Below are 17,868 nucleotides of genomic sequence, written 5' to 3' on the forward strand. Positions count from 1 at the left end.
CAAATATTCAAAAAATAATCTAGTAAAAAACTTCAGTTGAACTGGTGAGAGGACTAATTCCAAACAAACAAATAAATAAAATACAATGATAGTGTATGCCAAACTAATAACTCCATAGTTTCCACGTCAATCATAATAGCACTAGATTCCAAACAAGAAAAATACAATGCTAGTGTGTGTATGCCAAACTAATAACTCCATAGTTTCCACATCAAGCATAAGCGAACTAGATTCCAAACAAAAAAAAAAAAAAAATGCAATGCTAGTGTATGCCAAACTAAAACTCCATAGTTTCCGCATGAAGCACGAGAGGACTAGATTCCAAATAAAATAATAATGATAGTGTAGTGCCTGTAGGCTAACTAATAATTCCATCTAGCAAGTAAATTAACAACACTCATTAACATTACCCAACGAAGCGCAAATACCCAGAAAACAAAAAGAAAATAGGATTATCACAAAAGATTCCGGCCCCAAAATGCAATCCACACAGTAAATGCAGTACTTTTCAAATCGTTTGAACACCGAATACTTTTCTAAGGAAATTTGCATCACTTGAACCTTTCAATGCCTCATAGTATGAGTGCACATCAAACCTACCATTACCATTCAACATCTATCTCATGCAATGGGGGCCTTAAGCTAGCATTGGGACTTTTACTAGGGCTCACTTAAGTCCAATTGGCAATAATGTAAGTGGTCCACAATTATTAAAATATTTGGATTATTTTTATTCATTAATGGTCATATACATAGAGAGAAAATTTTAGGAAAACTAAACTGTTGAAAGCAATAGTAAAAATACTCGACAACAAATATTTTAGGGTGCCTGCAAAAGTGACATTTATGGAATACAAACAACAAAAACAAAAACTAAAAAACTAAGAGGAAGAAGGTAAAAGTGACATCATTTAGGGTGCCTGCAATACTCGACAACAATATTCTCCAAGGGCCCAAATAGGAAAAATGTTTCGGTATGCAGCATAGCTGATCATTCAATTTTTGTTGAAAACTCCCATGATCTCCTGTATGACAAAATGCATAAATTATTAACACATACATATAAGGCATTGATAAATAACTTTCTTGAGCAATTGCTGGTGCAATAAGTTGTTTTTAAAAGATTCTTATGCTGTGTGGTCTAAAATACATGAGCAGACAAGCCAAAGATTTACAATATTTATCTTTTCTAGTCTATAAGAACCCAGATATCTAAAGAAATTAATGGTCTAGAGAACCTATAACCTCCATATCATCCATTTAACCACCTCTAGTAAAAATATCAACAACAAAGTGTCAATACCAAAACTTTGGGGTCAGCTATCCCTAGTAAAAATATGCTAAGAATGCTTCTATGTTTTACATGTTTTTATCTTGGTGTGATTTATTTCTTAGTCAAATTTATGTAATAGGATACTGCATTTTTAAAGCCATAGAAATGGACTGTTGGTCTGTTCCTGCCTTTCCTCAGAACATAATACAATTGCACATTCAGGAAATATTTCGCTTTGATGGGAAAGAAAAATAGAGAAACAATGCCTAGGTTTACCTCTTGTGGAAAATCTCCATTCTCCATTTGAGAATTTATTAATAACCTTGCTGCACAATGCAATGGTGTTGAATCTCTCAGCCTTTCAGAAGAGAGAAAAAAAAAATAAAAAATCATTTATTAATATCCAGACTAGAAAAATTATACAGCAGGTGATATAAATTTCTGTTGGGAAGAAAAAAGTATACAACCAGCTTGATCTCTTTTTGCCTGTCCTTATTTTCTGGTTTTTATTACTTTTTTTTTTTTTTAAAAATGAAACTGGGAATGTGGTCAACCAAAACTGATAGTTACTTCAATTTTCAAATTATGAGAAATATGGTGATGAATGTGTTTTTCATGCAAGACACAATTGGTGAAATTAACACAAATATTACCTGTGTATCAAAGTATTAATTATATAATGTATGGATTTTTAAACATTACTGTTCAAAAATCCCATTAGTTTTCACAAAAGTGAATTTCCACTCTCAGAACCTATTTACTCTGTGGCTAAATGTCATTGAGTGCAGGTTATGTATGGAACTGATATTTCATTACCAATATGACGTTGAAACTTTTCCTTCATGACTCTTAAGTAGGCATGCATGGTAATTCTCTAGTTTTAATAACCTTATTGCGAGGAATGTATGATTATCTGAAGCTATTTTCTCTGTGGCCAAATGTCATTGAGTGCAGGAAATGTATGGAATTGATATTTCATTACCAATATGATGTTGAAACTTTTCCTTCATGACTCTTAAGTAGGCAAGCATGATAATTCTCTATTTTTAATAACCTTACTGCGAGGAACTTTAGACAGATGGGAAGACGAATTCATATTATCAACCAAATGCTAAAATGAATTTGAAAGGAGTTTCCAAATGATTCTTCACCAAATGTACCTGACCAGCATTGATGAGGGCTAACATAGCCCATCCGGTATTGACAATATGTGGCCTATTGTCCTCGAGATTGGTATACACCTGTTCAAGAAAAGATTAAGATGGCCTGCATGTGGGAGTTACAGAAGAATATAAGAATTAAATATAGTACCAACCTTGTTCTGACATGATAGGTAACTTTCTCCCAAACCACCTGAAGCAAGCTCTTTGGACAGCAGATAATTGCATGCTTTTCGGATGCTAGAGCAATTCTTATATGTCCTTCCAGCAGCTACCAACCCCTTTATCCCAAACCACCCACCATAGGTGAAGCAGACTCCCCAGGATCCAAACCTATTTAATTATTTTAGATTAATTGGGTGCAAGTAATTTCATAACTGTTCAAAGTTCAAACAATTCCAAGATATACAAGTGACTAATTAGGTTAAGCTCAGGCACTGATACAAAATTAAAGTGGGAGAGAAATTAGTGACTGATAATAACGAAGACATTCATACAAATATGCAGAATATAAATAGAAAAGTAATGTGAAAGCAAACCAGGAGCCATCTGGAGCTTGTATTTTTTCAATGAACTCTGCAGCTTTAGCAATACAATTTTCTATTTCTTCCCTCTTATGCTCAGGATATAATTTCTTGAATAATGTCAGTGCTTGAATTGCTGCTGACGTACACTCAACATATCTACCTAATCACTTCATTTAACATCATATTAGAATTTTTCAATGAAAGTAAATAGAATAACAAAATGAAGTGTGATGAAATCTTACGGATAATCAATCACAATATCACCAAAGGTTTCAGCAGGATTGATTAACTGAAAATTGATGGAGACAATAAACATTGCAAATATAATCTCAGCATCATTCCAATAAACTTGCAGCATAGGATAAAATGAACTATACGGCCAATTACAAGATAAGAACATGGAGTTTAGGATTACATAACTCGACCACGGTTGCAAAGCCACCACTTAAAAGCAAGATTGGCATAGTAAAGTATCTTCATTTCACATGTCATCTCCTTATCCCCCATTCAAACCCGAAGAAAGGCAAAGAAGAGGGAAAAACACATGAAGATGGATTACCAAGAGCTAGATTTTAATTTCTAGTGAATTTCCAACTGACTGCCCTATAAAAATGCGTGTGACTCAACCATAATTTCAAGGGTTAGAAACATCTGCCGTGTGTGGATAAATTACTAACTGATATGATTTCTTTACCACATTCCCTATATCTAAAAAGAGCTCATCAAATCATAATTAAATACAACCATAAAATCATTAGAAATTGATATGGAGTTGCCAATGAGCTCTAGCTCAAAAGGCACCTCATTCCCCACAAGAAAGGGCAAAGGGTAAGGCCATAGTTTCAAAACCCACTTAAGTGCACATGCAAACTTAACAATCAAAAAAGAAACTTATATAGAGTTAATCATCACATTGATCATAAATTTCCCAGGTCGAAACACCATTGCTCTATATCAACTTCCTACAATCCTTTTTTTTAAGATTGATAAGTCTACACAAACACCCAGTGAGTTTTAAACCTATGTCATTACCCTCCACCATTTCTTATGGTGGGATATGGTATCATTAGAGCGCTCATTGACCTCAATTCCCTACAATCCCTAATCAATGTCATATAATTCTCAATCAATGTAGGAAAGTATAGACTACGCAAAACACACACCAACACACACATCTATATAGGAAGTCATCTGGGCAATCAGTGATTACCAACCAGAGCTAACATAGGAGCCAAGAGCTGAGTCCCATGACATGTAAGACAGTCTTTTACTCTGGAAACAAGTATCATTGGTAGACTGTTAGGATGCCAGTATCTCATCTCAGTGAAAATTCAGCTTTTTAAAAGTTTGTGAATCAAGGTTATTTTTCTGAACTAAAAATCCCGAATGAATTTTAGCCATCTCAATTCAAGGGGTTTCCATACAATGAAATTCAAGGTGGAATAGCTTCTAAAGTGTCATTCCAAACACTGATGGTTTTCCTCCAATGGATTAGTATGAATCACAATATTGGTGCAGCCAAAAGTCACAAAAGATTCTAGGGCTAAGTTATATAATATATGTCTAAGAACATAAACAAGAAAAAACAATTCACAAGTAATTTATAATTTTTTTCTAAGTGAAGGCTAATTCTAAACATTCATTATATTTGAGTTCAAATATCATTGGGAGAACAGGGCCAGCTTAGTCATGAAGCTCTTAATAAGGGGGTACTTGGCAATAATTCAAACTTTCAAGACATAGCAAATTCATGGTAAGAAGAATTATTTAAAACTAAAGGTAAAAGTTAAAAGAAAGAAGCCTTAAGAAGTTATAATAGTTACCTCCAACCACTGGTAGGATCTAGTTAATTCATAAGTTGCAAAGCCACCATCAGTATTCTGCAGTGATCTAAGAACATCCATTAGAATGTTTATAACTCACCAGCTACTGAATTGCAAAACTAATCTGCTAACAATACCAGAGACAAGCAAACTAAACAAAAAAAATATCACAACAAAATGGAAGAACAATAAAGTCAGGTGCACATATCATGCAGAAATGTTCGTATACAGAACTCTTTCTTTTAAGAATTACATAAAACCTCAAAGCTTCAAAGTGCCACATTCTATTCCATGTTTACTTCACAACTTCAGATGTATGATTCTGGAAAGAGTAATAAAACATTAAAAACAAAAAAAAAAAACCCAACATGCTTATAACCAAATTTAATACTCTGCATATCATCTAACTCAATCAACCAAGACTTTTTAAGGCATTCATGATGTTAAGATATGTGTAAGAAAAACTACAGAGTAGACAAACTACATCCTTTGTTGGAGGAATTTCTTTTCCTCTTCCACTATTATCTTCAGAAGATATCCATCCGAATAAAAAAGAACAACCAGAGGTATGAGAATTATGAACTTCAGAGTAATGTCTACATTTTTCAGAGAAAATCAGACAATAAACGTTCAGGTTAATATTTTCATCATTTGTGAATCAATGATAAATCCTTGGATGTTCAGAGTTCAGTACTGCCAACACCTATATTCTTTAAATACTTAAATATATAAGCAAGCCCAAGCTGAAGGCACAATTAGCTGCCATCAGTGAGGGAAATGTACATATTATAAATTACTCTAGTCACTTCTACCCAGATGAACAAAGCCTTGAGTTAAACAAGTCAATTACAAGAATCATGAGAGTAAACTATTATGTCTTTTTTCAGTCTGTTAACATTTTTTTTTTAAACTTGCTATGTCAGATTCCAACTTTGAGCTTCTAAAAATGCAACATATCTAACAATTACCTGTAAGGAAAGGAGAACATTTACAGCATCATATAACTGCTTCACATCTAACGACTTCCCAACTGTTTCTGATGGGAATGTTGATAGTAATAAAACAGCCTGCACAAAGAAATAGATATCAGAAATTTTTTCCATTATATAGTATGGAACTGTTTGTTCTAACTTTACCTTCAATCCTTCTGCAGTGCAATCAGAAATAGGCCATCCATGATCTGCAATTGAGAATGGCCAAGCACCTTTTGAAATGTGATGAATGATGATACCAAAAATTTAGATCTCCAGGACAATCTTCTAAGACCTTCAAAGCAAACCACAATTGGTCATGAAAATATGAAAAGAAAAATTTTAAGATATAATAATAAAAAAATTCTGCAAAGGAGAACCTGCGAATCCTTTATGTAGTCATGTGCTTTTCTTAAAGTTGCTCCATATTCTTCAGCAATTTTAGTTGATATAATTGCTTGAATAGCAAAAGAAGAATCCCATGATTGACTCCCATTATAACCCTACATCAAAATTAATACAAACACACAATGTACAATTCTCAATATTTGAGGTAGTGAAACACAATCATGGGCTCTATATACTTCATTGAACAATTAAAAAAAATACTAAGGGCTTCCCACCACAGAGAAAGGGGGGGGGGGGGGGGAATACTCTGAGAGAGAGAGAGAGAGAGAGAGAGAAAACTGTTTAACAGTAAATGTCTGAACCTGCATTTTCATGCCATCTTCAGCAATCCACAAATAATCAAAGATTCTTGGAAGATGTAATTTGAATGCCTCTGAGTTTGGGTCCTCCACCCAACAACAAAGCATATTCAACACCTGCATCATCCACAAAATACAAGGTCAATAGCTCAATGGAACTACCAACAAGCACAATGAGTGCCTTTGAGTGAAGGTGTAGAGCTAAAGAAGCTAATTAATCTAACTCTTCAACTGATATTATGTTTGAATGACTATCAACCATTTTTCCTCATAGCTTCAAATTAAAATTTTCCAGTGTTAAACTTTGCTCTCTAGTTCTCTCTCACATCTTTAAAAAAATTACCTTATTGACAGGCTCTATGCATATATACCGAGTATTTTCATCTTCATAGTGGATATGCTGCATTACAGTTTGTAGAGCCTTCTCCCTCAATCTTTTTGCAGGCCAACACATAAAAACAGGTTCATAGGCATAGTATAGAGATCCCCAGAGGATATCCTGAACCAGTGGATGGGGGTAGTATAGATCTTCCTAACAATATTTGTAAAGCAACCCATGCAAGCATCAATAGAGACAGTGAAACATGACAGAAGTTGCATATTAAATCTTATTTTGAATCAGATGTTCTATTGCATATTAACGTATCTATGAACTCAAATTAGCTCATTGTCTAATTCAGTTGTTTTTTTCAGACCAATTCAGAGGGTATGTTAGTAAAACTTAAGAGCAATAGTCATATAGTTAGCTTACATTCACATAGCCCCAAAAAATAAGTTAGCTTATATTCAATAGACAACAAACCTGAGATATGATTTTATTTTTTTAATTAAAAATAAAAATAAAACCTTGATGGTGTTGGAAAGTGCTAAAAAGCTAACAAATTGTAGTAAGCAATAATGATACTCTCGGCACCATAGGGTTTTGATACATATCTGTAATTGATGTGACCTTTTTTGTTTATGAACTCCACATTTTTTGATACTATGGATAATGGTTTTGAATAGGAAATCATGATACAATTTGGGTTGGGGACAGAAATGGGTTTGAAGTTGACCCTCTGGGAGCCTGACCAAACTCTGCAGTATTGATTAATATCTTATTACAATTCTAAATCTTGACGCAATCATTATTATTTATACAATATCAATTAATCCGATACAGCAGCTATTTTGAAGTATCTTTGAAACCTAGTATTTGAATTATTTTTCTGGGCAACAGCAAGAGCTGGAAAAAAGAATAAAAAATATTATAGCGTGGAAAATTTAAATGTAGAAAACTTAAAGGCGAAGAAAAAATATAATTTTTACCTACCTTCGCACAAAGATTGCGAGCCTCATTCCAATCTATCTCATGATAGGGAACCATATAAAGCTCCTTTCTCAAAGATCGGATTGCGGACGTGATAGGACCGACAAATCTTTTCCCATATAAATAAGACATGGGCAAATACACCATTCGGCAATGACACCACATCCTTCCTATTAACAGAAAACATGGAAATTCAAAACCAAGAAACTGAGGACAAAGCCATTCTACTGCAATTAGCACCCTGCTCAGTTGACACTCATGAATCAAAGTTCTTCCTCACAAATTTTAACAGAGAATATGCAGATTGAACAAATTTTAAGTGATATATAACATTTTCCCAATGTTTTCTAAACCATGTTAGTAAGATTTTTAAATCGTAAGCAATACATGATACTTTTTCCTTGACAAAACTGAACATACATTGTGTTAATGGTATAAGAAAGAGCAGTCAAATAGAGACCTGGATGACAAGGAAGAATGTAAGGGAAGAGCCATATTTCTGGTGGCAGTGGATTATTCCCAGACCATTCATACACTCCAAGTACCTGAAACCAGAGAAAATCAACCACAAGTCAGTTGATATTTTCAAGGTATTAACTTCTTTGGCAATATCTTACAAAAAATAACACTGAGTTCATACTGAAAGCCACATTTTCCCCCATGAAGTGATTGCAGTGGCACCACCATGATCCAAGATCCATTTCCGTGCTTGTTCCATTGCCTCTAATCCATCCTCAGCTCCTTCACCAAGCAATCTCAAAGTAACATAATTTAGTGCAGTACCAAACATGGTGCTTGGGCCCTCAATATGTAGACCCCAACCCCATCTTTATTCTGCAATTAGAAGAGTCACCATTTCAAGTTCTTTTTTTCATCAACAAATTAATACTACCACACCCAAAGTAATTAGAAGTCTAGAACAAAGCTCTATTGAGTTTAATTCATAACGTTTTCATCAATCATATAAGCAATTTACCAGAGTATGAGGAATAAAATCATTAAAAAGGTTTCCACAAAATTGAAGACAAAAAAATAAATTATTAGTAAGGCAATTATCCCTTTATTAACAGTGTGACTAAAAGTGATATTCAAAGTGGAAAAGGAGTATTATAGATAAAACTTTCTATGTTGCAAGAAAATATTCTTGCCTGATGATTGTACAGATATCTGCAGATCTCACATATATATTCTTTTGATAAGACGGTATTGAGTGTTCCAGTAATTGAAAGAGTAATCACCTATTGCATTTTATAAGAAGGATCACACTTCAGGTCAGCTTAGGATAACTTTAGAGGAAAAATTCAAGAAGTGAAAGAACTTCATTTTTCTTCTGTGTTTTTTTTTCCCAATTCCTTGCTAAGCCTTACAAGACCTCTTCCAGTTCATTTTGCGAATCCAACAAATTTTCAAATCAACCATGCTAATCTTATAACATGAAACTGTGTGCTTTCAAATTCAACCACAATACATAGATTAGTCCACTTTTACTACACAAAATATGGGATCACCTTCTTTTTCTCCACTCTTATGGAAAAAATTCTGTTTTGTAGGTTTCATTCTTACCAAACCAGGAATTAGAAACATGGGACCCCCATAATCCCCCAGCCAGTGACCATCATGTGCCTGAATTGTTGAGTAGAAATTGATGGCCCTTTGTAATGTGATTGTTACCGCCTCCTTTGTGAGTTCTTCTGTATCTTGTACTTTGATTTGTGGTACAGTAGAAAAAGATGGATTCTCCTTTGCAAACTAAATTTGAGAGGAAAAAGTAAAGCAACATACTGTGAACCAATTAGTACAGAAAGAAAAATAGAAAAAACCAAGTCAATTACAAATTTCAATATGTTCCCAGCAAAAAGTAATTGCCTAAGAATAATATGACCTCAATTTAATTCACAATATATACATTAAGACAAACATACCCAGTGCATCCAAATTCTGATTTAAAAAAAATGTAAAGTTGCATATTCTTTCTTAAGCATAAGTTTCCAGAAAATTGATAAATGCCACTAACAAAAAATTTAAATACTAGAAATCATTTCATACACAGTCTACATTTCTTTTCTTGATGATTACAGACCCACTTAATATATCACAGAATCAACAAAGATTTATAATTGTTATCAAACAGAAGATGTTCCATGAGCTCAGAAGAAGAATATGCTCCCACCTCAATTCTCAATTTCTCAGTATATACACATACAAACACACCCAATCCATCTAAATCTGAATTGAAATTTAAAAGCATATACAACCATTAGCTTCAATTAATGTGGGAATCATAAATTACTCTATGACCAAATTTCTGGATTAAAGGCCCTTCAGGGTGCCAATTGTCATACGACAAGTAGATTTCAGTACCAGGACCCACTAGGAACTTGAGATGAGGCCTGAATAAGTCTCTTGAGTTTTAGAATTTTCCACCACCCCCATGAACAATCTTAAGGGATCTTAAAACTCCAGAGACTTTGGCCCTTAAGTTGATACAATTCTATCCAAGGAGGTAAGGAACATTGACAAGGTGATCCCTTATCTCCTTAACTTTTTGCGCTTGGAATGGAAGTATTCTCTTGAATTCTACAATGCAAAATCCAGGAAGCAGTGGCCTTTAAATTTCATCCAAAATGTGAAAACCCCACTTCACAACTGGTGGTTAGAATATGATAATCACAGATACCACATCATGATCTCGATTCAATTGTCAACACATACATAAATACAAACACACTCCAGTTCATCCAAATCTAACAGAAAACTAAAGCTTCATATAACCATTAGATTCAAATCAAATTGAGAAATGCCACAAACAAAAAACTTAACCCCAAAAAAAAAAAAAAACCCACTCTTTTTTTGGTAATCACAGACCCCATATCATGATCTCAACTCAATTATCCCTATATACATAAATACAAAAACACCCCAATTCATCCAAATCCTAACAGAATAACCAAAACTTCATATAACCGTTAGATTCAACAAAATTGAGAAATGCCACTAACAAATAAGTCAACAAACAAAAGTGAAAACAACCCATTTCACCATACTCACCATAGAACTAAAACAAACAAGAAAGAAAGAAAATTGAACAGATTTAGGATAGTGGGTACATGGGACCAGACCTGAATGCGCATGAGAAGGTCAGAGCTGTGGCGTTTCTCGAACCGCCGATCGGAGAAGCCGCGTCGAGCATCTTCGATCTGCTGAAGTTCTTCTGGGGTGCCTAGTTCTGGGTGGAACTCCCAAACTTGACGTCCCAAGTAACCGTTCAAAGTTCTCAGCCACGTTTCACTGCCAGCCCAGTACTGCCACCACTTTCATCGTCATTGTTACGTTCTCTCACTGTCTCTGCACCGGTCTTGAGCTTCCACATTCCACAGTTGCTTTGAATTTGCTTTAGCCTTTCCGTATATAAATGAGATAACTTCCGTAATTAAACTTATTTTCGCTGAAAACTAAAAACACGTAATAATAATTTTTTACGATAATACTGTAGAATCTATTTTTAATATCTATTTAATAAAATAGTTGTGCATCTCGTAAACAGTATCGTTGCAATGTATAAACAGTAGATTTTGCCTCTAAAAACCGAAACAAGTGCAGGAATAAAAAAAATAAAGAAGAAGAAAGAAACGTGAAACGTGGAAAACGCAGTCTCTCTCTTTAGATAGAACTTATTTTGCTGAAATTTAAAATTTAAAACTTAAAACACTGTAGTAAAATAATTTTTAAATGTATAAATAGTATCGTGAGACCTATTTTTAATGAAAAAATTGATAAAAAATATAATTTATAGGTCCATAAACAGTATATATATACACTGTTTAGGATAGAAAGTTAACGATTACGATTACATTTCATTAAATAGTAACCGCAATACTCCAAATGAAAACGCGTGAAAAAAAAAAAAAAAAAACAAAACGTTAAACGCAAAAGCAAAACTCAGGAACCAAACACACACAAACGGGTACTGAGAGAGAGAGAGGGAAAGAAGAGGTTGACGATGGAGACCGTAGAGTGGACACCAGACAGGACAGCCTGTTTTCCCTCACTTCTTACCCTTCAACAGTTGCACGCAAAACGATATAAAAAATGGTATAACAATTTTTTTTTTTTTTGAGAAGGTTATAACAAATCCTAAATTCAAAAAAGGAAAAAAATAATTTAAATTAAAACTAATAAAAACTTATATTTACTGTTTCTTTAAAAAAAATTTCTCACTTATTATTTATTATAAAAATATTATATATTTATTATATGCATAGATTTGTATTACCTGCAGAACTTATATACCTAGTTGTCCTTTTCTTTTTTCTTAAAAAGTAGCTTTTATTATTTAAAAAAAAATATTTGTAGTTGTTATTAATGTAGGTAAAAAAATAATTAAAGTTTTCAATTTAAATTAAAATTAATAATTATTTACCATTAATTATTTATTATGAAAATATTATAATATTTATTATAAAAGTATTATAAATATAATAAATTTCAAAAACAATATTATTAATTTATTATATATTGAGAGATTTCAATTATGTGCAGAACTTGTATACATATAGTTGTCCTTTCTCATTTCCCCAAAAAAAAAAAAAAAGTTTTTCGTTTTTGTCGTGTCCTTTCTCAGAGGAATACATACGTGTAGTGACTCATTATTTCATGATTTTTGTGTGGATAAGACGTGGATAAAAAGAAGAAATTGGTAAAGTATTTTGTCTTTACGTAAGATATTTGAGACAAGTTTGAACAATATCTAAACAAAAAATATATTAATATTTTTACATGATAATAAACTACAATTATCAAGAAATGAATATCATTTTTTGATAATCATAACCATAAGTAATTTGTCTATAAAGAAAAAATAAGAGAGTCAAATTTTGAATCACACAATTGTCACAGTTTTCTCCAATTTTTTGTTTGGGAATTTTTATTTCGGGCCTTATTTTAGATTAAAATCATCATTTAATTCTATAAATTAAAGTTCTCAAGCCACAAGAGAATCCACCGCCTCTATTTTAAATAGAGAGAAAAGGGCATTGGACACTCTACAATCTACATAAACTGTGTCAAATTTCTACTCACCCAAACATGGTAGCCACAAAACTTTCTATTAAAAAATTTATTTAAAAAAAAAAAAAAAAAAACCCTCATTTCTAACATCACATAAAATAACCCAAATTACAGTTAAAAGCCCAAGTAAGCTCCAAGTCCAAGCCTAGATAGTAGAAACCCAAAGTTCAAACCCACTTCAAAATTAAAATACCCAAACCTAAACTCACATTACATTAAGCCCAATATTTAAAACCCAGATTGAAGTCCATAGTAACCACACCAATGCTAACTGTTTTGTTTTATCTTTTTCTTTCTTTTCTTTTTTTAAGAAAATAATTTTAATGAACACCATCGAGAGGTTTTGGGAGTTTACATAATTTTAATTTCACAGAATATCTTTCATTTATCTTTATTTCTCAGAACTGTTAATTGGAAAAAAAATAGTATAAAAAATAAAATTGTCAATCATTAATTAATGTAATTTGTAAGCAATTTAAAAAAAAAATAATGTTACTACTTCGTCAATAATCATAGCACATGCAAAACTAATTATTTTAGGGTAAACAAGTCTACACCCTACAGCCACTTTGCTTGTTGAGATTAAAATACATATCAAATTATCAACGTCAACAAATATTAATTATTGAAGCACAAATCTAATCACACTGTAAATGTTTTGAGAAACACACCAAATCTTACTCACATACTGAATACCATTCACAAACACCCATACATTACATATATGATATCACCCAAAGAAATTTATTCCGAGTCCAAGGCTTATATAGCAACACCTGGTGTGAAAACAAAATGATATATATAAGATGGCGATATAAAATTGGACAGAAATTAAAAATAAAAAATAAAAAAATAAAAACAAACTAAAGAAAATAATTTGTTTGAGGAAGGGTAATATTTTTTTAAGACAAATTTAGTGTAGAACTTATTTTAAACAAAAATAAATAAATAAATAACCTACTTGCTTAACGAATAACCAATATTGAAAGAATAAAATTTTAGAAAATATAAAAGAATGACAATATTTGTTGCGCTAGCATAATCTTTTATTTTATTTTTTTATTTTTGAGCAAGCATGATCTTTTATGAACTTAGGGTGATCTGTTGTGATTTTTTTTATTTTTTATAATTTAATAATTTTGGGAGGGGATTTGATTTTGAATCAATAGTTTTCATGTATAGTTTTTCTCATAAGATACTCTTTGGAACATATATTGAATGCTTTGAGAAGATAATCATTTTTTCTTATAAGTCGTCTTCTATGGTTTTTCAAATAGTAAAAGGCACACAGCTTTCATTAACTATGACTTTTCTTTATCGAATGAAAAAAAGTTGGAGCACATTGTATAATAATTATTTGTAAATTCCCCAAATTATTTCTTTTAGATCAGAATATTTTCTTCTTTTGTTAAAAAAAAAAATCATTTATATTTTTTAAAGTAAAAAATTATGTGCTATATATATAGAATGTTATGGTTTTTTGTATTTCCCCATTAAAATCAGGGGCAAAACTACCGTGCGAGGTATTTTTTTGGGTGGGGGTCTAAAATAAACAATAACATACTAACAACAACAAAATAACTAACATTCATATATGATTGAGTTTTCATTATCTTAAGATGTATTGTTTTTATTTTCTTCTTAATGAATGTTGCTATCTTCTTTAACAAAAAAAAAGAAAAAAGAAAAAAAAAAAAGCATTAGTGACCCAAAACAAAATCCCCTTCTTATCACAATATACTAGTAGTAAGTAAATTTTTTTTTTTATCATTTTTTTTTGGGAGAAATTTTTTTTTATCTTTTATTCCTTTATTTGCTTACTTCACTAATTTTATGTAGAATTCAATGGTAGCCTTCAAAGATATGGAAACTAGAAATTTTTTTTGACAAACTATGGAAACTAGAAATGGGCCCAAACAATGACAGCTGAAAATAGAGAAAATATTATTACCAATTAGCTTTGAAGTTGCCTTTGCAATCTGGCCATAGTCACTCCTCCAATCACGTATAGTCGATCTCTGATATTATTCAAGAACTTGAAATAGGATAATCGCCATGACCTGTTTAGTAGTAATGTGCCAAAAACTCCCCAAAAACCGACGACAAATCCAATGGCTGCACTAACATAAAATCCTCGGGTTATAAACCCATCTTTCTCGTCTTGCATGCTAGCATCTCCACTGCTTCCATTCACGGTTGGATTTACGGTTGGATTTTGAGGTGTTTCTTCACCCAAACAATTCTTTGGAAGTGGGAATCCACAAAGATTTGGGTTCCCCTCATATGAAGAGGCATTAAAGGTACTGAGTTGAGGGCCTGTTGGGATTCTTCCTGACAAATTGTTGTTTCTCAAGTTCAAGGAATTCAAACCATCAATAAGAGAAAGGGTTGAAGGAATTTCACCACAAAGTTTGTTATCAGACAAATCCAAGACTTCTAATGAACGTAACAGCTTAATATCTGAAGTGATTTTTCCAGTCAACAAGTTCCTTGAGAGATTCAAAGAAATCAATCCATCAAGCATCACAATTTCTTCTGGAATTACCTCACTTAATTTGTTGCTTGAGAGATCTATGCCCTTAACAAGTGCAAGAATATTTCTATAAAAGTATTCTCTTCCTTTCCACATCCAAATTGTTTGATCAACATATCTTGAAGATAGTAATTCATATGAATGGTTAATGGCTACATTGGGACTCTTTGTATCGGTCAGGGAAGTAAGGTTGTTGAGGCATCTTGGTATACTTTCTGTGATTCTGTTCAAAGCAAGGTCCAAAATTTGAAGATGTGTTAGATGACATAGATGTGAAGGCATTCTTCCGTAGAATTGATTGGACCTAAGGAAAAGCACAACTAAATTTGGATGGCTTCTCCCTAACCACATCGGTATCGGTCCTGACAAGCTATTGTTTCGAAGATCAAGAAATATCAACTTTGTACACTTTTTCAAGGTTGAAGGTAGTTCCCCACTAAAATTATTGTTGCCTAAATCCAGTGTTTCAATCTTAATTAAGGAGCCCACTGAACTTGGGATTTTTCCATGAAAATGATTGTTTGCCAACTTAAGAATTTTAAGTCCTTCAAAATGCATCCAGCAGTTAGGAATCTCTCCTGATAAGTGATTATTGGAGAGATCTAGAAATTTCAAACTATTATTATTGGCTTCACATAAGGACAAGGCTAGCTTTGAAAACATATTATTGGAAAGATCCAAATGTGACCCTTTAAATACAAATGGTGGTATTTCACCTTCCAATTTATTTGAATTCAAGTCAATGGCGAAGGGAAAGGATGACTCCAATGCCAAATTGGGAATGTGGCCATTGATTTGGTTGTGAGACAGATTTATATAGTGCAGGTGAGTTGGGAAGATCCAATATGAATTGGAAAGAGTGTCTGAAATCGTAGAATTAGAAAGATCAAGCCAATAGTAACTTTTTTGAGTTTGAAGCCATTTTGGTAATCCAGAGGCTAGTTGACAAGACACCAAATATAGCTGCTCTAATTGAAAAGGTGGAGCCCAATTAGAGCTGAAGTTGACAACCAGTGTGTTATTATATATTTGAAACAGCTTCAATTTTGTGAGCTTTGAGAAGTGTGCTTCAGAAATAACACCTTTAAATAGATTATCACCAATATATAAAATCTCTAGATTGGATTGTTTTCCCAAACTTTCAGGTATTGTCCCACTTAATCGATTGTGAGAAAGCAATAATACTCTCAATGATGAAAATGTTGTGAGATCAGGAAATGATCCCATGATGTGATTGTTATCTAAATACAATTCCTCTATTGAGTGGTTTGCACACCCAGTTAAGTTATGAAAAATTCCTAGAAGTTGTTCACTAAGATTGTTACTAGATAGAGATAATGTTTTCAAATTACACATTCCACTGAAGCTTTTTGGTATCCCTCCTTCAAACTCATTACCATCGAGATCGACAAGTTCAAGAGAGTGTATTTTGCTGAAAGCATCAGGAATTAAACCTTGAAATTGGTTATCAAAGAGATAAAGTTTGACAACAGTGATATTGGAGTTGAACAACCACTCTAGTGCTGAAGAAGACAAAGTGAGATTGTTATAAGAGAGATTGAGGACATCAAGAGAAGTAGAAGAATTAACATGGGGAATAGGAAAAATATTCGGAAGACTACAGGCATGCAAGAGTAGGACTGTCAAATAAGGTAGTTGATTCACTACGTGGAGCCAATTATTAACTTTGCTCAAGTTAACGGAACTCATGCAAAGGAAACTTAAAGAAGAAAGTGGACGGAGCCACTCTAAGTTTTCAGGCTCATTAAAATTATTCCGGCCAAGATCAAGATGTTGCAAGCTAGAAAGGTTCCCAAGCTGAAAAGGAATATTTCTTCCGAAATTAGCATGATAAAAGTCAAGGTGTCTTAAGTTTGAGAGAGAAGCAATGGATTTTGGGATTTGGGTATGATTAAAATCATTGTAACTCACATCCAAAAAAGTCAAATATTGCAACTCACTCAACAAAGGACTTAGTTTACCTCTTAAAGGTTCCACATCTGAGATACTGAGATTGAGATGGGATACGTGGCCTGTTTGGTTGTTACAGTGAACCCCTCTCCATTTGCAACAATCTTCTTTCCCCTCTTTAGTACTCCAGGAAGAAAGATGGTCATAATCATCAATAAGGTCTTCTTTAATCTTGATAAGTGCTCGTCTCTCATGCTCTTTGCAGCCGAGGTTAGCATCTCCCACACCCCAATAATTTCCAAGGGCTGGTTTCATGCACAACAAAATGAGAAAAAAAGTGAGAAGAAGTTGGAGGGAACTTCCACCCATGATTAGGATGAATGTAGAAGATCAAGAATGTGATTAAGATAATAAGAGCATTCAACACATAAAAGGTGCAATGTTATGAGTATCTTACAACCCCTGAGCCACAATTATTTATACATGCATTATGTAGAAATTATTATTATCAAATAATAAATAAATAAAAAGAAAGAAGTCAAAAGTTGTTGGAAATTGCTTATGATTGATTAGTCAGCATTGTAATA

The 17,868-nt window shown here is 32.9% G+C and overlaps 1 protein-coding gene and 1 pseudogene across 2 annotated transcripts; both read right to left on the minus strand.

The window, feature by feature from the left end:
- Positions 1-911: 911 nt before the first annotated feature.
- On the minus strand, positions 912-11,287 carry LOC115965494 (annotated as a pseudogene). Its single transcript, XR_004086068.1, has 18 exons — positions 10,890-11,287; positions 9,334-9,519; positions 8,919-9,008; positions 8,411-8,604; positions 8,231-8,315; positions 7,774-7,940; positions 6,805-6,993; positions 6,465-6,578; positions 6,135-6,257; positions 5,920-6,049; positions 5,752-5,850; positions 4,784-4,840; positions 3,203-3,249; positions 2,973-3,116; positions 2,589-2,766; positions 2,429-2,514; positions 1,550-1,628; positions 912-1,025 (listed from the first exon to the last, which is right to left on the minus strand). The product of XR_004086068.1 is annotated as a cycloartenol synthase-like (transcript).
- A 3,504-nt stretch (positions 11,288-14,791) lies between these two features.
- LOC115964651 (receptor-like protein EIX1) lies at positions 14,792-17,650 on the minus strand. Its single transcript, XM_031083917.1, has one exon. The coding sequence runs from the start codon at positions 17,648-17,650 to the stop codon at positions 14,792-14,794; it is 2,859 nt and encodes a 952-aa protein (XP_030939777.1).
- Positions 17,651-17,868: the final 218 nt, after the last annotated feature.

This window comes from Quercus lobata, chromosome 10 (assembly GCF_001633185.2).
Source record: "Quercus lobata isolate SW786 chromosome 10, ValleyOak3.0 Primary Assembly, whole genome shotgun sequence".
Taxonomy (NCBI): Eukaryota; Viridiplantae; Streptophyta; class Magnoliopsida; order Fagales; family Fagaceae; genus Quercus; species Quercus lobata.

Bases quoted from the DNA above. Each gene is read 5' to 3' on its own strand.
- LOC115964651 (XM_031083917.1), bottom strand. From the start codon at position 17,650: ATGGGTGGAAGTTCCCTCCAACTTCTTCTCACTTTTTTTCTCATTTTG.